Consider the following 23,328-nt stretch of genomic DNA (forward strand, 5'->3'; position numbering starts at 1 on the left):
TTGACTCCACTATTCTCCTACAGCAGTGATTAGCAATCTCACAGATATGTACTGAGTTCGTGCTTTTTCTTCCTAAATTAGAATGTACATTTGCACATAGAAAGTGAACAGGAGCCAGGAACTCCTGCCTCTCCAACACTCAAAGTATTGCTTCTTCTGCTGATCTCTTGCCTCTAAAAAAATACCCCTAAACTGAGTGCCATGTGGGTCAGGAGCAGGGAGAAGTCATGTCTTACAGAAACTAGATGTTTCAGGTCACCATGTCACCACAAACCTTTTGTCTAAGTAAGGAAATGCTTTTTGTCTCCTCCGAATTCCCTCTCCTGACCCACATCACCCAGTCTGCGGCTTCTGCTGGTCCTGGTTTTTCATTCCAGCCGTGGCCTCTCAGCCACCTAAGCTCCCAAGCCCTGGGCTTTTTCCCTGGTGGCTGTCAGAGCTGCATTCCCATTGCCATCTAGTGGCTTCCATGCAGATGAACGCAAAAGAAAAAGGAGTCGGAAGATAATGATTTAAGATTGGGATAGTAGGAGGCTGGCGGGGGGTGGGGGGGGATAGTTAAGAAGACGATGGAATGGAGAACTTCTTTGATGTAATTTCACACATCTCTATTTTCACAGGCACGGTCTAGCTATTAAAATAAACATATAATATTGAATATTAACAAGTATGTATGAATTTGAATATGCTTCTAATATGGGAGGAGCTGGTACTAAATGGATCTATACATTCTACTGACTATAATTTTACTAGATTAATCTATCATGGAGATAAACAGGAATTGATAAACTGCATGTATAATGAAGATTTTAATCTTTTTCATGATTTGGTTTGAGATTGATCTTTGTGACAACAAAAAAATAAGTACAGGAAAGAGAGCTCTTAAAATAGATATATTTTTATTAATTCTTTTTTTTCTTCAAAGATCAAAGCAAAAAAAAGGCAAACCACAGCAAATCAGAGCTTGACAGCAAATCATGTTCTTCTAGCTTTGTTTTTAAAATCTGCAAAATAAGGACATTTGGTAGCACTTTGTGAAATGAAGAATCTGTGCATGTTCTTGGCAGTCCCGCATTGGTGGCTTGTAAAGAACTAGAAAACAAATTCAGCACATTAATAGGGCTGTAATCCTACAAACCCTTGTTTAAGTGCATAGTGCCATGTCAATAAACAGAGCAGCAGCTGTGCACAGAAATGTTCACCTGTGGATGAGCAGGAGCAGGGCAATACTGAGCATGAGTGGTCGCTCACAGTCAGACACGCCTGCTGCTCTACAGCTGGTTTCCCTCAGCCGTGGGGCAAGGTTGTGTGTGTTTGGCTGTAGGCCCATGATTTTCCTATCTGTTAATCTGCTGGCATTAGATTTTATTTAAAGATCTCTGGCTGGCTCCTCAGGCAGGAATGGGACAGGAAATAGCAGATAAATGTGCTTCAGCTAGTCCTTGTAATCGCTTCTATGAACAGGGAATTGAGCCTATCAGATTTAGAACAAATCCACACTAAGAGAGTTTAGCAACTACACGTGTTCTGATGAACCATCTAGATGATGATATGGAATGCTTTGTTGAAATAATTTTCTCCTATCATGATGTCATTTTGACAAAGAAACTCGGTAAGAGAAAAATCACACCTTCTCTCCACTACTGTTCCAGCAGTGAATATTATTGTCACCACTACTAATAACATTTCAAGGTTATCTACAATGCATTCTGGAAAACAGCTGAAAAGGTGCCAAGTATTTAAACTGTTGCCTCCCAGGAACACCTTTAAGCCAGTTTACTATTAACATATTTCTGTGCCAGTTCTCTGATCTGACACATTTTTTGCTCTGCTGCCACTAATAAGAAAAAAAAAATCCAAATTTCATCTACCATAATGAAACAAAAAAAAAAATCTGCAGAAGTAGCTGCTGCAGTTGTTGTTACAGCAGGAAAGAGAACATCGACTTCATTCACTGAACCTGGTGTCTGACCGAAGAAGTCACTTCATGTATGGCACGCTGGTATTTTTCTGAGGCTTCTTTAAACTCAGCCAGGTGCTCCTCATAGCTTCTCACAGCAGCCAGAAGCTGATTCCTCTCCACAGCTCCCAGAATGGCATGGAGGATCATTTCAATGCCGAGCCCAAGAATGGTGATGCTGATTCCCCCGAGAACGGATGCCCCGATCTGTGCAAGGAGGCTGACGAGTTTGCTAACAGTGAGAGTTATAAGGTTGGAGCCAATTAGTTTGATAGCTACCATCCCAGCTGTTGAAGTTGCTTCTCCAAGAATGATGGAAAAAACTCGATGGGCTATTGCAATTTTCTCCAGCTCAGGCTCTTTGATGTCATACAGCTTCTGGTATAGCACAGGCTCTAGCTTCTCCTTCATGTCACTATCAATCTTCTGTACCTGACGCTGAATCTCACTCATCGCTTGAATGATAATGTCACAGTTTTCCTTGACCGTGCTGCTCTCTCTCATCTTGATGTGGCTAATAGTACATCCCAGGTGTGCGTTCAGAACTCCAGCCAGCTCATTTGTTGCGTGGAAATTCATGGACATGCAGTCAAGCAATTCCTGGTGCAGATGGATCAATTCTTGTCGTCTCTTCGGGTTATCTGGATAAAGGAGGTCACTCAGCGCCATTCTTCAGAAATAAACTACTTCAAGAGATCAAAGAAAGTTCTCACTGTTTACATCCATAATCCCAGCCCTTAAAAAGCAGTGAAATGTAAGCTGCTTTGTCCCTGCCTCACTGATTCTTTTTATACTCAGCAAATCAAATCCCAAAACATAGCTTGTAAATCTAGAAATCTTAAACGTTGATTCATATCATTAGCCAAATGATTGCAAAAGGACCTTATGAGACATGAGAGCAACAAAAACAGCTAACAAATATGTAATTAGCATATTGTTAAAATGAGCATGGGTCTTTCTTCACCTAGGAAACTGCAGATGGTAGAAGCAGAACTAGTTCACTAAAAAACAGAACAAGCTCATCTAGTCAGCAAAGTCTAAAATAAGCTGTGGAAATGAAAGGCCTGTTACAGAGACACTTTTGTATCAGCCTATTTTTTTCAGTCAGTGGCATCTAATTTTTAAATGACTATGATGATTGGTAGAGTGGGCACAGTCTGTATCAGCGTAAGGGTGTTTAAAGCCACTTCTTGCATTTAAGAGGAAATGTTACCATATAAGAACTTTGTGTGCATACTAATCACCTCACATTTGGGAATTCAAAGAGAACAGCAAAATTGTCTATCCCAAAAGCATCCTAACCTATTTCACCTTACACACAGCTCCAACTGTGTTTTCTTCCCTGATATTTAGTCCCTTTTCCCTCATTGATTATTTCTTCAATATTCCTAATCACATCCCTTTCTAATGCTGTCATTGAATCCCCATTGTTTTTTCACTGGTGAATGTCAAGCATTACCTGCCTGACAACATACAGAGTCCAAAGTGACTGAGTTACCAGTGATTGTGGAGTTACTTCTCATCTCTAAGCTTCTATAATCAACTCTGTGCCACCTTCTCTTAACCCATCACCAGCTGCAAAGTAAAAATTCTTTATCATGATTTTGACTTAGATGCATGCATCTTACGTTGCACCGGGGGCAGACTATGAAAGAGTAGGATGACTGGTTTCTTGGTACTTTCATTTTCTCAACCCTTTTATTGCAAATCTGGGCCACCTTCATGCATTACTTTTCATTTTTCCAGGATAAGTCCTTTCTTGCTCTTGGTGCCTACACACCACAGCTATAGGTACAAATAGTTGTGTGTAGGAGACTAGCTAGATTTTTTTTCTTAAAAGATACATTCATGTCATTTTGGTCCTCTGGAGTTCTTGCATTATCTGCTAACTGCAAATCAACTGGCACTGACCCAGCTGTATTTCACTAAGCACACCCTCCCCAGCAAAATCACTGTAGAAACACAGAATGATTTCAGCAGTCCTCTAGATGGCTTTTAGTCTCAGCTTTGAAATACAAACCAGTCTGAAGGGATATTTTTTTCCACATTCTTTTGCACAGCAGTGTACATTTCTTTCAGCTGCTTACCTTGTATCTCTGTTAAGAGAATAAACTCTTTAACTCATCTTTCTTCAAGCTGGAGGAAGCAAAGTTCATATACAGTAAAAGTTTGTGATTTTCAGGAAACATAAAACCCTGACAGTATGATTTCATATCAGCTCTGCCTCTGGGATGTTGGCGGCTTGCTCTCTGACTCAGTGTTAGATTAATCCTTTCCACTCCGGTGATGTTTTGTTGAAAGGCCATTTGTTTATGCTCATTTGCAGAAATTGAGAAGAAAAAAATGTTCCAAAAGGAACAGCACATCGATGAACATTTTACATACAAGAAAGCTGTGGAGGAGTCTTAGAGCATGTATCTATTCTGTATGAACCATTCTTTCAGCTTCCTATGACTGCTGTTCATTTCATGTCCTTTAAACCTAAAACTGCCTCTTACTCTTCACATTAACACTTTTGCCAATTTTTACAGTTGTTCTCTAGAGTTAGGCAGGCCAGATATATTTCTGTATTTCTGCCTATTTCTCGAGCTCCACAGAGATTTTTCCCAGAGGATTTTCTAGTTAAACATTTAGACTGCCTACCTGTTTTTGCCTGAGTGCTCCTGCAATCAGATGAATGTGTACAGGACAGTGATCTCATCCTCTTTCCCCTGTGTTCCTCTGGTGGTTTCCAGCAGCATCTGATGAGTTAGGAATCCAGAGCTGGGCTTCAGCTGGGTCCTGTTGCCTGCCTGCTTGTCGTTAATTTTATTATGTGATGTTTACCCTGATTTTTCTCATTTTCTTCCTCGTTTCCCCTTTCTTCCAATTTTAACACAGTTTATTTGATGCTAGTTCAAAATTGTTATTTTCCTCCTAAGGCTGTCTGTTCCTGAAGAGGACAGGTACAGCATGAATATGTCTGCCTATGAGAGAGGTACCATCACAAGTACCTACAGCCAGGGCTGAAAGGGGAAGGTATTACTTGCTGTTCTCAGGATATAAAACATGTTGGGAAGCACTTTTTATTCATATAGGTACAAGATTTGGTTTCATATAGGGATTTATAAATCTTTATTTCTGTTTTTGAAATAATGAATTGTTGCCATGACTGGTTTTGTACACCTGTGAATTATGGAAGAAAAGTTGAACAGTCCCACGTAAATAGAAAAATAGCACTGACAGTGAAATCGGTACAGGCTTTGTGTGTCCCAGCAAAAAAAACCTTGTACTTCTACATTCATCCAGGCTAGACATCTTCCAAGCTCTGATCCTTCAAGAGATGGACCTGCTGCCCACTAGCATCTGGTTGCCAGTGTTGCCTCCTCAGGAGAGAGTGGTTCTCAGATGAAAGTGCAAGATCAAGCATAAAACAAGTAATCTGCAACTGCCGGCTTCTTTTCCCATGAAAAATGAGCTATTGTATTCAACTCAGAGACAGAGTACCAAACCCCACTTGTTTTCAGAGCTGTAGACATGTGAAGATGAGCTATGAGAGAACAGTAATCATTTCACTACAACTATTACATGTCTGCAATGGTCAGTTAGTTGGTCACAGCTTTTTCCCATCTGTGACTCCTGTTATTGACTGAGAATGTCATGTAGTCCTGAAATATTTCTTCAAATATAGGACTGAAATGAATTCATCGGGCTGGCAACTGCCAGTGACACATTCTGTAGTCTGGAAGCCAATTTTAGATTCTCAAGGTTAGCAGTGGGTGCAAATTCTCTTTTGAGTCTCTATCTATCCTTTGGAACATGAAAATCTTTTAAACAATAGACAAGCAGTTTTGTTCCTGCTTTACTCCAGCTCTTCAAGGAAGATAAATAGCTGTTGTTTCATATCTATATGAAGTCTGGGGAAAGGACTTCATCTGAAGTGTCTCTCACCCTTCTTTGCTGCAATTTCCCAGGTTCTTTCCTCTGGTGCTCTGAGAGTGGAAGAAGATGTGGAGTCCCAGAGACAGCTCTGGGTGAACAACAGTGGATACTGAAAAACATTTTGCTGTTTCATGTAATTTCATACCACTTGCTTCATGGGAAGGGAAAGAAGGAAGAGGCAAAGAGTTGAGCTGCATACTGAGAGAAAAGCCTTAAAGAGTATGGAGTGGGATGGAGCTGATAAAATTTGTCTGATGCAACCAGTCTGTCTTCCCAGGGCTCTAGCAGAGACAAAGACAATATCAGAAGCAGTCCCCCAGCAGCGTGTTGTCCCAGGACTGTGCTGGCAGTTGGCCTTGGAAGGGCTCTTTGGTGTAAGCAGAAGGGCAGAACTTGCTTGGTAGTCAGAACGGTAGCAAGAGGGGAGCCAAGGCAAGGAGAATGTTTTTTGCTTCCACCTCTCAAGGAACGCTTGCAATGTCTAGCCACTGTATGAACTGACAAAGGTGGGTCACTTCACAGGAAGCACTAGCCTGAGAAAAAAACATTGCATTGCTCAGCTTTCAATTGCTTTGCCTGCTGCATGTAGATGACTGATGCATTTGACTCTGCTGTGTCCATTCCCCCTCCCCAGAATACATTTAATTCTGTGCAGAACCACCAGTACATACAATCCAAAGGGTTACATTTCTAAGGATGATGTAAAGTAGATTGTTTGATAGGACTTCCATAAATTTACCAATAAACATCAAAAAGGAGAGAATAATTCTAAAAAACACTACTTCTGTTGCTTTTCAGATGACATGCTGAAGGTCAGATCTGTAATTCCTGCATCCACAAGAATAACCACACTTGCATCTGTTTACACCATATTTTGCTGGCCTGCTTGGTAAGACCCCTTCAGATGCTAACAAAGAGTTTTTTCTAATTCTGAAGGCCTGGGGGGAGGGTCAGGTAGTTTGATAATTTGTAATACTAGTTTCAGAAATGTAACATTCTAGATGAAAATATTTTCACTCCCCCACCCATCCACCCTTCCCTGTCTCCTGGATTTCTTCTGTTTACTTTTCAGAGCCAAACCCTCACTCCGGAAATGTTAGCCCGCCTCGGTTTTAAGAGTGATAAAGAAAGGATCATTAAGGCCTGCGAGAATCTGTATGACTTAGTATACATCTATGTCTCTTCAACCAATGCAATATTCAAAATCCTCAATCAGTATCTTGGCACTGAATTCCCCATCTTGGCAGTAAAAGAAAACTTTAGCATTAAAGAGAATCTGCAGCTCCTGATCAGTGCTTTGAAAGAGATGCAAGCCACCATGGGATATGACACAGATGAAGAGGGAAGCATAAGCCGAAGTTTTTATGCTAGAATTGCTGGTCCCATCAACACTTTGCAGGACAACGTGGCTACAGTAAAAGGTCTTTATGAGAATTATAAGGGGGTTGTAGGAAGCATCGTGGGTGCACTTGTTGGAGTGATGTTAAAAAAAGATAATTTCCCTGACACAGTAGAGGCTGCTGTTCATCAGTTACTGAGTTCACCTGCTTTGTCCCTCCATGTATCAGAACTTCTCTTGGACTATGCTGATATCGCTAAGATGCTGCAACAAAATGAGCCACCAAGCACCACAGCAAGCGGCTCCTCCTCAGGTGAAACATCACAACAGCTCAGACTTCGTTCTCTACCCTCCTCCTCTTTTCTTTTCATACGGACCCTCCTTCAAGGACACAGAACCATAAAGAAAAGCCTGAAAACAGCAGCTGACTACTTAGAGGAGGCTTTCAGAGTGCTGAGGCCACCTTGTGAAGCATTCCAACTCTTTGTTAAAATGCTGGAATCCTGCATCCCAGCAATAGCAGAAAAGTTGGAAGCTCCATAAATGTACTGATGTGTTAGATGTTCATCTTGATTCCTTTACCCTCGATGGAAAGTTTGAGCAGGTTTGAACATGCCCGTACAAGACATATCTGCAGCAGCTGCTTCTGATTCTCTCCGTAGTTCTTTCTGAAATCTGTACCTAGTTATCTCTGAGCATTTAGGCGTCAAAATAAAGTTCTGTTGATAAATTATTTGAAATCACTGGTAAAACAAAAGCAACAAAAATGTGGTGTGAAATATAGATACAAAATAAGCTAATAGTAAAATAGTTCTGTATTAAATCTTTTCTAACTGTGCAGACAAATATGTCTCATGATTTCAGGAGCAGTATTTCAGTTTGACAGAACATGCTACTACATATTAGATGATTAGATGATGGCGTCTGGCATTGCATACGCCTAAATCTGGTACCTGCAATGCTGAGCCTCAAGCTACTCCTTTTAGTCTACCCCCCAAAAAAAACAAAGACCCCCACATTCCTTAGGTGTCTACATTTCTAATTCTCAGGTGCCTGAAGTTCTGCACTCCTTGCCTCAGGATTTCCAAGGGAACGGCACCACCAAGCTTTCATGGAGCTGCTTGGAGAGTAAAGCAGTTCACCCAGGTGCTTTTGAATACCCTTACTTTTAACTAATTAGCTGGTCAGCAACTTGTGCAGTCCTCTTATATTCAGATCTCATTTGGATAGCTAACTTGTTGCTTACCACTTTGGAGGGGTGATGGTGAATACAGCTTCCTGCCAAGTTCACTGGTGACTGAGAGGTGTTACCACTCAGGGGTCATTTATGAAACGTATCAGTGAGTTTCAGTTCAGTTATTTAGTGACTCCTCCGCAAAGTTAAATCACCACAACTGGTCTCTTGACCATAGCCTCAGCCCAGGCCCAAGGGGTGAGGAACCAGGGGTGAAGAAGTAGGGTAGGCATACTGGAAGGGGGATTTTGCAGGCAGAAAATGTTCTTTATCTTTTCCACATTGTTATGTTTTGGAGATGGAAGAACTTCATAGCTGTTCTAGCTTGGGCATCTAAGTTACCAGAACTGGTAACTGAACATGTAGAAGTTCAACCCCCAACATTAATCATTGCAGAGCACTGAAGCAAAAAGACAGGTAAATAAATTTCAGTCACATCCAACACCCATGAAGAGAGCAGTGGGTTCCACAGCCTCTCCTTCATTTCAGTGTAAAATAACCAACAGATATTCATCAGCCACTAGAGGACTGTTATGAACACATCACCTGCCTGACTTTTTCAAAAGAAATGCTAAAGGCAAACATAAAAGCTGAAGACAGTCCTGACACATCTTGTGACCCTCTGCTGCTAAGTTCGTGTCTCAAGAAAGCTTTATGCTTCTGTCCTCTGCGTGTGAGATGCAGATGGTCAGTTTGAGATGAGAGCTATCAGATGGCTTTGGTGTATGGGATCATGTATTGGGGAAAGGCAGATGTGCTGCAGCCATAGCCTTGGCTGTCACCAGGGACACGGCACTTACAGGAGATATGTAAGGCTGCACACTTACCCACCAGTCTACCACCATGGTGCCTTCTCCATCACACAGCCAGATGCACTCTCACTAAAAGTTACTAAGAGATCTGTAAAGATGTTGTTAAAGTCCATGTGTGTCTTTCCTGAATGCCTAAGGGACAAACTACCTACAGTGAATGGTGTCACTGCCCTGCTCTTCAGTAAGGCCATAGATAAATGCCCTTCTGTCTGAATGAGTCCAGGGAGTGTCTGTTTTGATGAGCTAGGCTGAATGACTCAGTTTCATCTGGAGAGCTGAGGCTAAAAGTGAAGGAAGTGATGAACCTTCTGTAACAACAGTAACTCCAGCGACTGATTTCCTGTCTATTTTCTGTCTTGATAATCAAACGTATACATCTGGATGTAGCCAGAGAATCGGTCATTGCTTAGCCAAGCACAAGAAAACTCCAACTACACCAGGAAGAACAGCAGAGGCAGAGGCAGTAGAACCACTGTTCTCAATTCTTGAAGCTGAAAAAAAAGTGAAGAGAGCAGTCACTTAGACCTCCTTTATCTAATTAGAGCTTCCTGCCCTGGCTAACACAGCATTTGCCCCAAACAGACACTTTCTCCAGTCTACCTACTATTCTGGCTTAGGGCTGGGCAAAAATTCTCATTCCTGAATGACTGTTTTGTGCCCAGAGGTTGCACTGACACACTGTTTTCCAAAGAGACAAAAGCAAGAGTCCCGTATTGGTGGAGGACTCTTAGGACAGGGCTGTGGAACAGACCTAATGTGGTCTTCCAGCACAGAACAGTTATCTCTGTAGCCAAGAAACCAACAGAATGTGCTTTGCCGATCAGCACCCCTCCTCTCTACTGCCACAGGAGAGAGAACAGGACTAAAGCAACAGTAGTTTTGTTTGTATTTACCTGAGCCTGCCAGAGTAGTGGTGGATCAAAGTCCAGTGTAATCCTGAGGCCTGAAGTATAGCTGCCTTGCAAGCCACCAGGATAATATCTGAATTCAGGCTGCCTGAAAATCTCATCTGCCATTGCAATAGGGATGCTGGGGCCCCAGCGCATGTATCCTGCAACATCCTTGCAATGGCAGATGGGATAAGTGCACGCCGAAAAGAACCCTGAGATCTGTTATGTAGCGGGTGGATTAATCATCAGTGAGCTGTAGGGTCTCACAGGTTTCGTGACAAATGGGTGAAAACTGGGTCATGTGGCTCTCACAGGCAAACACAGGAGGTAGGCTACAGATTGGACCTTGTGTGTGGCCCTCTATAGGTACAGCTGATGAGGGCTGATTGGGGTACTTGAGAACAGACTGTCCTGCATCCCACCTGCCCAAAGGGACTATATGCAGTACCTTCCAAGAGCTGGCAGTGGTACTTGCTGTAATTCCCCACAGAATGCAGGTGCAGCCGGTTGCCGTACTCTGTCCGGAAGAAGTTTTTGACAACGAACACCTCATAAGGGGGAATGAGGACTTCCTTCTCAGATGTGTGGTAAGAAAAGCCTTGCAGAGCTGCTCCCAGGCAAGTTGTCACTGTGAACAAAGTTTCATTTCCAAACTTCTGGGCTTCATTCCAGAGGCGAGACGTAGAAGTGAAACGGCCAAATCGCACTCTTCTGCCTACCGTGGCTTCAATATGTAAGTCTTTTACACCCCTATGCACTCGGTAGCACTTATGTTTCCCCATGGTCTCCTTGCTGCTCTGCCATTGCTTCATTATCTGGATAGCAGTCGTTAGGTAAAAGTGAAAATATTTGAAACTGAAGTTGTGTCTCTACTGCTCTGGAGAGCTTCCTGCTGTGGATGTGGCCCAGTTCAGCTGAGAGTGCAGGGAAGAATTCATGGTGTAAGCCATGAGGACTACGGCGTGACTCTCATGCATTTCCCTTAAGAGACCTACAGGGCTCTTTAACAAAGCCTTCTGAGCCTTCTTCCAAAGACTCAAATAGTTTTTATTAGCAGCTATTTCCTTATGGAAATAGTCTCCTCTCTCCAGTTCTTCCATCACCTGCTCTCTGCACCCCAGGTACTGGTCATCAAAGGAATGTAAAGCCATATCCATCATAAGGTGGGACACAGACTGCAAATCAAAAAACAAATGCAGGTTAGCATCAGAATGAGGTTTTTTATGTATATCTGTGGATGCAAACCAGGTTTTTCCCTACCGTCTCTTTTAATTTTTTTCAATATTGGCAGAAAAAGCACAGCAGGAAGGCATCTTCAACAAGCCCTTGCTGAGCAACATCACGCCAAAGCCCCACCTCAGGCAAATACCAACCAGAGTGCTAGAGTTCTTATTTTATGGCAGTCAGTGACATCAAAAACTTCAGAAGAGTTTTCTCTTCAGAGGGCAAGGGGATAGGGCCAATAAGACAGACCCATAATCCATCTATTTCAATATTCTGTTCATGATTAGTAAGTGGTTTTGAAGAGAGAAAGAATAAACAAAACAATATTCTGGGGCAGTGAAACCTGCACACATCTCAGGGGTGAATTTCTTCTTTCTGTCCTATAATACCTCTCGGACATGTTCTGGCTCCAGAGCGTGATGTTCAACAAAGACAATATAGTAGTACTGTGCCAAAACTTTTACTTACCCAGTTTCTTTCACTAAGGCCAGCTGGACTTGTTATGTAAATAAACATTAAAAACACAAGTAAGTATTTAAATAACAGGATGCTATAACAGGAAAATAATTTATAATATATTCTGTCTGTGAAATGACACTAATGATCTGTTTCTAGTATTTCTAATTAATAAAAACCCTGTGCGATAACATCTAAGAAATGGTGTGTTTGACAACAGCTCTTTTCCCTTTTTGATCTCTTAGTGGACTAGTCAAGTATTATAGCCAGTTGATAGTTGAACTCTGCAAGTGGATACTCACTTTATCTCAAACATTCATCCTAGACACATAACTAAATTGATAGCTTTCTCTGAAGTTAGAATGGCCCATAAACTATAGCAGGATTCATTTTATTTCTTCATGGTACTGTAATTTCTTTGAGAGGGAGCTAAAAGACAGTTTCAAGGAACAGAGCAATATGGTCACTGCCCATCCAACAACACATTGCTGTTGTCAGAGTCTCAGATGAAACAGGCTGGAAAAGGAGAGGAACAGTTCTATGAGACCCAATCCAACGTTCCTTAAAAAAAAATCATACTTAACATTTATTTAAAAAAAAAAAAAAAGGTTTTATTTCAGTGGGATAAGTGATTTCACCATTTCAAACAAAGTACAATGTTTACCCCTCTTACCAGTCTTCGCAAGGAGATCAGCAACAGAAGGCTGGCCAGCAGAGGTACTGACATCCTAGAGTCCACCCAAGACACTATTAAGAGCGTTGAGCTGAAGTAGAGAACACCTGCATCTGTTTCTTTTCCTTTTTTCTTGAATTCTGAAGTTTTTAATTTGCACTCACGTCTTTCAGTAGATTCGGTAGATTCTTAAAGCAATTCAGATGTCATTAATCAAGCCAGGCAGTTTACTGGTAGAAGTAGGGCCATAATCCATAGAGAAGCATCTAGAATCACTGAGACTTTATGAGTTGTTTCTTCACTCCAACTTTAGCTGGTGTAGATGTCTGTCGCCTTGATATTGCTCTTTATTCTAAGGTATCTTGCACTCTTGTTCTTGCAAAGAGGAAGAAAACTCTTACTTGGATAAGTCTAAGGGAGTTTTCTCCTGAGGACTATATGTGAAGATGAGGTGGAGAGTACTCCCTACCTAAGAGCTTAAAAAGTCCCCTTAATGAAGTGCTGAGCTCTGATAAAGCCAACACAGGAATGCATGGTAGGTTGGGATCCCATCTGGAAGCAGAGATAACATAACTGCCCCACTCCTCCTTAGTTCCTCCCAGTTCCTAATAGTGTGCTACCAATCCTCCACTTATACCACTACAGAGTGGCACCTTGTTGAACTATTTAAATGGGTACACTCAGAATGAGGGTATAAATCCATATTCTACACCAAGACTAATCCCTCTCTACTGGCCACTTTCCAGTTAACCTTCCAATCAAAGGGCAATGAGCTACCCACATGCAAAGACCCATGGCCTCTGACAATATTTCTGCACAGAAAAACAGCAAAAAGTAGTTGTCAGGGCCTCACTCTGTGACACAGAGAATTGAAGCTTGCTTTTCATTGCCTGCTAGTGATAGGTTGGTCAGACAGATTTTGAAGAGGGGCACCTGCAGTCATAGTGTGATTCCATGGGAAAGGCAGCATCTGTGCAGCTGCTTGTTTTCTGTGGACAGAGAGCATTTGCTGAAATAGCATGAGGGATGACAAAAAGGTCTTGTACTGGGTTGCCTCAACATTATCTATAACACTGCACTAACTGATTCTGATTCTGAGTGAGTGACAATATCTGCAGCCACTGGTGGTATAAGATGATGACGTGAAAGATGATGCAAAAGTTGAAGACATGAAGGATGATGCAAAGTGATAAATGCAGCCTATCCACTTCTCCTTGGAACTGCCCCATCACTTTGGGCTGCACTTCAGAAAGCAGTTATTCAACTAGCGAAGTGAGTGCAGAGAAAGGGTTGTGAATTTATTCAGAGGCACCTCCTCTCTTGTTTGTGTAGAGATAAAAAATAGCTAACAACTGTGAAAGGCTCTAGTGGAAAATTCACAGTCAGGAAAAACAGCCACTCTAGAATGTGAGAGTCGCTATCAATCCAAATGGATATAATTCAGTTGCAGATCATGTCTTGCCTATTTTTTTTTTCTGGCCTTTTAGCGTATGATGCATTATGAAGTGAATGGGGAAGGAAACCCACTCACGGGCTGTGCATTTTAAAATCCTTCAAAAGTAACGTAGGGTACTGTCTCATGACCATAAATACAATGGCCATAAGATGGCAGCAGAGGATGTGTAATGGTATTTAAATGTACCCCGAGCAGGTGAAAATCGAGCTCCTTCAATCCAGCATTATATTTGTAATCTGAATTGTGCACTCAACTCTCCAAAGGCCATATTGACTTCAGCCCATATAAAGATCTGGTGACACAGAACAGATTACATGATCAAGGCCCTAATGTTCACCTTCACAGAAAAAAAAAATAAATATATATATATATGTATATCAAAAGGAAGTTACAAATATAAAACTAACAGAAAGATGCAAATACACATAGGATACTTTTAACAAACAAAGCTATACAACAACAACGAGCCCTAACATTAGTACAGCAGATATTAAGCACTCACTAATCTCTAGCATTTTTCCTGATGAAAATTTTGCTGCTTTCAATGAGCACTTTGTTCATTTTTAATAGATGGCATTCAGAGGTGAGTCTTGTTGTGAGCAGTGAAGCTCCACCAGTTTATGCTAAAAGAGGAATCAGCCTCAGGTACTTGACCGAGACAAGCAGAGGTAATTATTTATGTTTTCTCCTTGGCCAAGGTCAGTATAGCCAATGCAAGTCATAACAGCTTGCCAAATGAAGGCTGTCACACACACATCAGCACTGGGGCAGGGTCATTTAGAGAAATGCTGAACACAGTAGATGATGAATCAGGAAAAGCTTGGTTCTCCTCTCCCTTACTGTCACAGTGTACTGGAATCATGATCTGAACTTCATTGTAGTCACTTCTGATTCACTTTGGAGCACAGGAGGGGAGAAGGAAGCCTCGTGCATCTGGATCCTGCTCTTCAGGGTTAACAAGAGGAGGCTTTATCTTCTGGACATCTCTTTAATTGCAGATATAGGTTGTACAGAGGAACAGAGAGAAGCAGCACACCAACCCACTTTATGTAAGCAGTATTTATTGCAATGGGTAGCTGGGAACGGCTGCACCAGCTTACATGGAAACAGAGAGATTTGGTCTTCCTCAGTCTCTTGTGGCTCAGCAGTCCCTATTGTTGGAGATGGGATCTGCCATCTACCTCTCAGGGAATGCAAGATGACAGACCATGTCAAGAGAGGCTGTGCAGAAAGTTGCTAACATGTAATATTCATACAGGGAGACAGAACGAAGTAGTGCAGAGGGAAGACAGTATATATATATGCACATGTATACGTTATATATGTATGTACATCAGAGAGAGAGCCAAGCTGCCTTGAATAAACAAAATGTTGGCCCAACTTCAATCCACTATTGAAATGCTTTATTTTTATTTCATAAAGTTTATTTTTTGTTGTTGTTTTGTTTCTTTTGGGAGCTATTTGAACACATTTAGATTCAAGCATCAATGCTAAAGCATCAGAGAAACAGATTTTTTTGTTTCTGCTTGGGTATATTCAGTCTCACCAGAAATCAATTGTAGCAAAAACAAGAAGAGATTTCCAATTCACTTTTCACAGTCATTGGTTGTAGCATACAAATGGAAGGGCTCATCTAAAAGGACTCCTCAGACACACTTTTTCAGATTTAAACATTGATGCTATACAGGCAGATTTTGTGACAGAACAATCAGAAGAGTGTACTGAGACACGATTTCTGGCTATGTAATAGCATTTACAATGGAAACAGGTAAGACAGTCTTCTCAACCATTTAACAGTGAAAATACCATGAAAGACAACTGAATAGAAATATTTTTTGATGAAAGCAAGAAAGCTAATGCAACCTAGAGAAGTGGGATAACTATTGCCTTGTTTTTTTCAGCTGGCTAGGGAGACAACTGAAGAATGTCCCAGTCTATCTTCCCTCCTTCCCACCCACAACCTTCTTCCTGCTGAGAGGTTCAGGGTGGTCCTAAACCAGATGAACAAAGTGATCATCCCATCCTTAGTATCTCCCAAAGAAACGGTTGTAGGCCATGAAAAATCCTATTTGGTCAGACAGATAATCACAAGGAGGGTAGCTTTCACAACGCTCATGCATCTGCTCCATTGGGGTTTTGTAATGCATAAAGTACCTGGAGTGGACAAAGAGAAAGATGCTGTTCTGCAGATTCAGTCAATGGAGTTGGAGAGGTTTCATAGCCCAATATTAGCATGAGAAGAGTGATTCCCCAGGGTACTTCTCATGATGAGTTAGATACCTACTTACATGGGGATAGACCTCCTTGACAAATGCTGAGGAAAGTCAGAATTGAACCCATCTTAAAGCAATTGCTCTTGAAGTTTTATCAGGAAAGGAGACCATAGAAGCTGTTAGTTTTTTTGTTTGTTTGTTTTTTGCCCCCAACCTCATTCCCCAGCTATTTTGCAATCTTTTTTTTTTAAACTTTAGTATTTATTTTATAATTCATTTATTTTGTTATTTCTTTTTTACCTTTATTTGTTCCCAGTTTCTGCTCATTTTCCCACTAGATACTCTCTTCCCTTAATTTAAGCAGTTTTCCCTCATGATCCTCACTTCTATTGTAGACAGCAAACCTTTCCCCTCACAGTTTTTGTTCTGCCATGCTGAGCAAGCACAAATCTTTTAGTCTCAGCTACACAGTAGTTTCTTGTAGCAGAAGCTACTTTTATGATGACCCACCTGTAAGGGGGCAGTCAGTGTAGTCAGTAGAATTGCTACTTCTGAATTTCATCTTGTTTTTAATCACTCCAGGTTTCAACATCAGTCAGTTCCCCTGATACCATACACTGATCCTCTTCTCTACAGATGGGACCTCCCAGTTTTCTATCATCTAAAAACTACATCATCCTTCCAGTCCAAGACACATCAAATAATAATTCTTTTTGACACGGGCCTACATGAGACAGTGGCTTAAAAACTTCTTCTAGGAAATATGTGAAGAATATTCTTGCATGAGCTCAAATTTCTCCGAATGTTTATATCCAGGATTTCTCCAAATCTTTGTGCCTAGAATTTCTGCACAAATGGATATAGGACTTACAGCTTCAGATTTAGCTTCATCACTACAACAGAGCCGTGCTTCCTTTGTATGGAGGTAGAGGCAGTGACCAGGACTCTGTGATGCTCATCATCCTGGAATTTGGATCTAATGTCCCTGGAGGTTTAAGCAGCTTCTAACTTGTACCCTGTTGTTCCCATGGCTAGCCCAGAAAGCTAGTACTGTCCTCCATGGGAAGGAATAACAAAGTCCAGCTATGAGCTCCCAAAAGGATATTTATGAAAAAAAAAAAAAAAGAAAAAAAAAGAAAAAAGAAAAAGAAAAAGAAAAAAGAACCATTTATCTATCAGTGTCGGTCTCTTAATACCTTTTTGTTTCTACACATGATGTGTAGATGTGCGGCAAATGATGAATGCTTTGCCATGACCCCCCAGCTTCCCACCCCCTCCTCAGAACAGGTCCAGAGTCCAGCTCTCAGCCTGACTCATGCATTGTTACCGTTCGTAAAAGTCAGATCTCTTCTGCCTCTTCACAAAGGCATTGGCAACTTCCTTTTTAATCTTGATACCTACCAAGAGAGAACACGGCAGGTTAGAGATGCAGGACCATTGACTATAGAAATCAGAGATCAGTCTACACTCTGAAAATGGACTGTTTCATTTCTTCGTAAGGAGATAACTTCTGCAGCCAATCCTACCTGCCCATTCACCACTCCCCACCCCACTGTCTACTCCAAGACTGACAAGTGGGCTCACTCCTCACCCCAGCCTGCCTGTCTACATGCAACAAGGGCTCTTCTGTCTTAAACTTCATTCTCTTATCATGTAGTATGAATCCATAGAATCATACAATTATTTAGGTTGGAAAAGATCTCTAAGATCATCTGGTCCAACCTTTATATGAGTCCACAGCAAATGTGCAGAAGGCAAAGTCATGACTGAATAAGATACATATAAGGAGAAAATGAAGGGAATGGCACCCTGTCTCCCTAGTCCAGCTAACTTCAGCCTTGGCTTGCTTTCTATAACCTGCCTCAGACTGAGTGATGTGGGACAGGAGGCACCAGGCCTTGAAATACCTCTAATTAGCCATAAGCTACAAACAGCACATGGAACTGCTGATGCTCACATGTGCACAGTTCCATGGAAAGTGAAAGGTATGAAATAACAAAAGTAAATGTTACACAGGGAGAAATACACCCAGGACGTGCACATCCCGGTGTTCAGGCACCTGGAGAACACGAGAGGTCTTTTTGCCATGTCAGCATTCACCCCTGGTCTCTACTAACACCCCTTGTCAGCACAAATTTCTTATTTGCCCCCTTGAATTTGTGGCTGCGCAAACAAAGGAGGGTTGTGGAGCACCCCACAAGCAGGAGCTAGAGCCACCTCACTGTCCCCAGCCAGGACTCAGCACAGCACAGCCTCTCTCTGTGAGACGGGCCCACACCAGCAGAGGTGTGTGTGGATGCTGGCACACTGGTAACTCCAGCAGCTGCACACCAGCACGTTTCAGTAGAGAAACTGGGAAACTATCAATGTCACCGGGGGAATGCAATTTCTAATACTGCCAGTGGAGAGACTGGTTTTTGTGCCCTTCCATCATCATTGCGGGATGTTTGTTTCTGCTTAGCCGGTGAGACGTGCCCCCTCACCAGCAAGCTGGGTTTAGTCAGGATCCAAATATTGACTGCACAGAAACTGCCAATTAATGACTCGTCAGAAATCACCACCTTTCCCTGAACACTCTTTTTGTGCATGCTTTTTTATTTTTCTCTCTTTCCCAATCGATGTTTTTATTGGCTCACTGGAGAAATACCAGCTTTCATGCTCACCAGCAGCAATGTTATCCTTCAAGGTGTGAAAAAGGAGGGACAGAGAAGATCAAGGGGGATTTTCCATGCAAATTTCTGTTAGGATCAGCTTGCCGTGAAACCTGTGGACATCCCAAGATGTGCAAATCTCCATGTACTGGGCAACCTGACAGAGGAGGGACTGCAACCCTCAGCAGCAGCCAAGTAAGGGACTTGCTTTCAGGTATCAAACCTTCCTTCTCTGTGATCCTACGCACTAGACTGGCTGAGCAGCAGATCCAAAGAAACAGTGCTTGAAAACCCTGGGTCAGGTTCTGCTCTCTTAAGAGGCTGGGGACAGAGCAGTCCCTTTGGAGGGGTCTCTGAGGCCAGATCAGAGAAGCAAGGAGACCAGTCATGTTTCTCCACCCACATCACCCTCTTTCATGGAGGGGAGATGCAGCCAGCCACTAACAACCTGCAGGGCTCATGTCTTGCCTCAAGGGTTGTGGAGATGCAGCCTATGGTTCCAGCACAGCCAGAGCGATGCTCCCTTGCCAGTACAGGGAGGCTGACCCCCCTTGTGCCTCCCACCCCGTGGCTGTGAAAGGCAGCCCCTCCATTTGCTGCACGTGCTCCTGCACCTCAGGGGTGGTGGCACTGAGGGAGCAAAAGGGGAGCAGCTAGAGGGAGTCAACACGGTTCTTGTTCATCCCTTCAACCCATCAAAGGGAAGAAGGGAGGCAGATGCAGAGGAATGGAGCTAACAGTCATTACAACAATATACTCACTGGCAGCGCTGGGAGGTCCTGAGGGGTCTTCAGGATCTGTGAGACAGACAGACAGAGGAGTTTGCATGTGACGTCTGCTCTTCTGGTCCACTCTCTACCTGAATCCCTCTTTCTATTGAATGGATCCAGCTCCCCCCTTTTCCAGAAGGTCTGTCCTTCCCAGAAAGAATTTTATCAACATCCAGAATGTGGGGATAGATTTCTCCACCACAAAATTCACCCATTATGCCTGGATTCATTTAAATTCAACTTCTCCAAACAAAGTCAAATGACACAATAACCATACAACTACTGTGGAAGCTGGAGGAAGACCTTCCTTTTTCTTCCTCCCCACCCTTGCTAAGAGCAGGGACAGGTGGAGCTAAGGGACCATTTGAGCAAAATCCCAGATTTGGACAGAATCAGAAGATAGCTGAGCATCTCCTCTTTCTTTTGAAAGAGGTTTCCCTGACTCTAGGGAGAAATCACAAGCTGTTAATAGGGAAGAGAAATAGGATTGAAAATTGAGAAAAACTCTACCCTCACAGCTTTGCAGCCTAGGGTTGGAGTATCTGGTTCACCAATGCCCTCCTTCTCTCCCCCTAAACAACAATAAATTTACACAATGTATTTCTGTTTTCATTTCTAAACTTAATTCTTAATGCTTTCTGCAAACATCCAAGCAATACGTCCTCTAAGAGAAATGTTAGGTCGCCTCTTCATCTTGGCTTTCCCACACTGGACTGTTTCACAATTATTATTTTTCTTCCTCTCTTTAACCATATTTTTCTTCAACAGTGTTAGTTCCACCCAAGTCACCAGGTCCTTGGCATAAGCATACTTATGGGCAGAAAGAGGACTGTGGAGACCAAAAAATAACAACTGTGCTTAAACAAAGACTTTGTGAGAAGAGGTGTGTGTAGTTCTATTTTTAAGCAATGTATACATTCCTTGGATTTCAAAAATAAAAATAAAAATTAGAAATTCCTCCAAGGCTATTAAGCAATCTGGAACATAACAATGACTGGGAAAACCAAAAACAAACAACAGCAAAAAGCGGAGATACACTCAAGAGTGAGAAAGTGAACAAGAGACCGACAGAGGGAAAACACAGATCAAACAAAATTCACTAAATATATTTGCCAGTATTGAATCATGTTGTATCTGATGCCAGGGACTTAATGAAAATTAACTTTGAATGAGATAATACAGGCAAAAACAGGGCCCCTTCTTACTTGGCTTCTCTTTTCCTGCTGTAGGGAGAAAACACTTGCTGTTTCTGATCTTTTGTCCTTTCCCTCTCTCTTCAGCTAGAGAATTGTCACTGCATTGCTCTCTCTTGATCATAAAGTCACCATGGCTAAATCACCTTCAAATGTGATGTGCTTTTATTCAATGAGACAACACCCAGTTTTTCTAACCATCAATACGAGGTTTTTCCTCTCCAGAGTTCTCCACATGCCACATTTTTCTGCAGGTGAAGACTTGACTCGGTGCCTATCTCCGTGATCCTACAGCACCCCAGTGCTGGCAGGTATAAAATCCCCCTCACTGTGGTTGACACAACTCTTGCCTGCAGCTCACCCCAGGGCTGGGTTACCCAGTGACTCAAACCTGAGCATCCAGCCTACCTTTGCCAGATCACCTAAAAGCTTCAACATGTTAAAATAATTGGAATTCCCTGCTGCAATGCAATGGTGCAATACTATTTTTTTGACCAGTGTAAGAAAGCGCCCAGTAGGAGATAAGGCTGCCTACCCCCAAGCCCTGTTTTTAATTTACAGCTGCGGTGCAGCCCCTCAGAGACCCGATGTTGTGCAATGACCCGCAGCGCTGCCTCCCCCAGAAACCTTGCATCTCTCCCATGGTGTAGGGAGGCTCCCTGGGGGCTGCAGCTCCAGCAGCTTTCCTAGGGAAGACGTCCCCTTACCTTTCTCACACCAGCACAGCGCTGCCAGGGCCAGAGTCAAGACGAGCAGTGCCAGCAGACTCCTCATGTCGTCTTTGGCTGCGCTACTCTTCCTACACTCAGAGCGTTCCTGGAGGTTACCGTGGCTTTCTGGAGCTTGCTTTCAGGCAGCACTTTATATCCTGTGATTGCCTGGAGAGATCAGGGCTCTGGCTTGCGTTCCTGTGTCTGAGCTCCAAAACAAAGACCGTCCTTTGGGCCAGGAGACTATCAGGTCCTGGCAGCCTGTCGCGTTAAAGGGGACTTATCAAATGTCAAATCAGAGTCAAATGTTTGCCTGTTCCAGAGCCTCGTTGAGGACTTTCACTGAGACAGTTTCACAAAGTTGAACATATTTAAAAAGGTGACAGATATAACAGATTTGGCATTGCTGTTGATAAACACACTAAGTGTAACAGTGCTAATATATGATAACAGTGCTAGCAAAAGGCTGTCCTGGGTACTTCTCACCAAAAGGTGCAGAGCTTACCAAGAAGGTGTTCCTGTCTTGGTGGAGGAGAAAGGAGCATGGCCCATCATCTGCCTCTTCCAGGTCTACAGTTTCTTCTCTCCCAACCCAGCCCACCCACTCTTCTTTTTTCCTAACTCTAACACTTTTTCCTAACACTAACTCCCATTTAATATCCTAACCTTAACTGGTTTTCTCCCTGGAGTGACATTTATCATGATTTGGGTCTAGTGCTATAGTCATATATATGTTTAGCATGTACTTCATTGAGCTCATTATCATGTTCAGAGGTGTTAACTTTAATATTAATTTTACAAATAATCAAGCAAAAAAGTTTTATTCCAGGCACGGCAGCCTTCAAGATTTTGTTGTGCCACCAAAACAGGGCTGTCCTGCCACCACAAGACTACCTCCTTCAGCAACCTCTCATACTGAACTTGAGGACCTCCATCCACAAAGTTTATTTAAGAGATAAACAGGAGCAAGCTGCTCAACTCCCCCTTGGCCAAGGGTGGTGCTTATCATGACGCTAAAAAGTCTGACTGTTCTCCGCACAGCCATTTGACATCCATCTCAGGACTCATGGCATTTCCAGAAAATTTTATCTGAGGTTTTGAATGGGTCTATTGAAGAAAAACAACTGGATAAAAAAATTGGTTTTATTAGAAACATGGAAGTCATTCAGCTTCTCGCAGGAAAGCCAGGGGACAGACCAGAACAGCCTAATGTGGAGCAGTTGCTTTCATGTGGTGCATGGGACTTTCTCATGTGGAAAATAAAATGAAACAACCTGATGGTGACTCTTTTCCCTCATCTCACGCTGACGCATTTTCCTAAAGGAAAAGACATCCATAAAATGGTTTGCATAGGGCAAACATACAGTAAGTTTTCACTTCAGACAGTTTCAAGAAACCACTCCAGAGAGCTGTTTACATTATTGGGATCTTTGGAAGCTAGTTTGGGGAAGTAGTGGGGTGTCTTTCTTTTTTTCTCCCTGGAAATCTTCCCAGTTTGGAGGCTACGAGTCTGGCCTCTCTTGTCTCAAGATCAAATAAGTCTTTTGATTCCAGGGGTGTTTTATTTTTCAGGACTTGGTGGCTGTGGTTACTTGGTATATCAAGAGACCCAATGCACTTGGTACATTAAGGCCCAAAGGAAGGACTGTGCCCCTGAGAGCTCATCTCAACATGCTCCCTTAGCAGTGATGGTGTCTGCAAAGCCCCACATGCATGGAAGCATCACTGCTGTCCCTGTCCATGGAAGCATCAGTGAGGAGCACCCAGAGCCCACACGGCTCCTAGCACCGGTAACAAACCAACCAACCAACCCCAAACATGTAATT

General features: G+C 42.6%; 3 protein-coding genes across 4 annotated transcripts; all 3 read right to left on the bottom strand.

The window, feature by feature from the left end:
* Positions 1-905: 905 nt before the first annotated feature.
* Positions 906-4,896, bottom strand: SMCO3 (single-pass membrane protein with coiled-coil domains 3). 2 transcript variants are annotated; one of them, XM_083821190.1, is made up of 2 exons: positions 4,604-4,896; positions 906-2,643 (listed from the first exon to the last, which is right to left on the bottom strand). In XM_083821190.1, exon 2 carries the CDS (start codon positions 2,627-2,629, stop codon positions 1,952-1,954), a length of 678 nt encoding a protein of 225 aa, XP_083677316.1. In that variant the 5' UTR covers positions 2,630-2,643; positions 4,604-4,896; the 3' UTR covers positions 906-1,951. The 2 variants fall into 2 exon arrangements, with proteins under 2 accessions (XP_083677316.1, XP_083677315.1); XM_083821189.1 differs by having other exon boundaries at positions 909-2,646; positions 4,604-4,874.
* Positions 4,897-7,775: 2,879 nt separating this feature from the next.
* Positions 7,776-12,683, bottom strand: ART4 (ADP-ribosyltransferase 4 (inactive) (Dombrock blood group)). Its single transcript, XM_083821187.1, is given in 4 exon segments — positions 7,776-9,757; positions 10,605-11,025; positions 11,029-11,331; positions 12,510-12,683. Coding segments are annotated over 4 exon segments (870 nt in total). The 5' UTR covers positions 12,564-12,683; the 3' UTR covers positions 7,776-9,665.
* A 2,326-nt stretch (positions 12,684-15,009) lies between these two features.
* On the bottom strand, positions 15,010-21,706 carry LOC310892929 (osteocalcin-2-like). Its single transcript, XM_083821199.1, has 4 exons — positions 21,500-21,706; positions 19,591-19,626; positions 17,506-17,575; positions 15,010-16,119 (listed from the first exon to the last, which is right to left on the bottom strand). Exons 1-4 carry the CDS (start codon positions 21,564-21,566, stop codon positions 15,990-15,992), a joined length of 303 nt encoding a protein of 100 aa, XP_083677325.1. The 5' UTR covers positions 21,567-21,706; the 3' UTR covers positions 15,010-15,989.
* Between the last annotated feature and the right edge of the window lie 1,622 nt (positions 21,707-23,328).

This window comes from Anser anser (assembly GCF_964211835.1).
Source record: "Anser anser genome assembly, chromosome: 1".
Lineage (NCBI taxonomy): Eukaryota > Metazoa > Chordata > Aves > Anseriformes > Anatidae > Anser > Anser anser.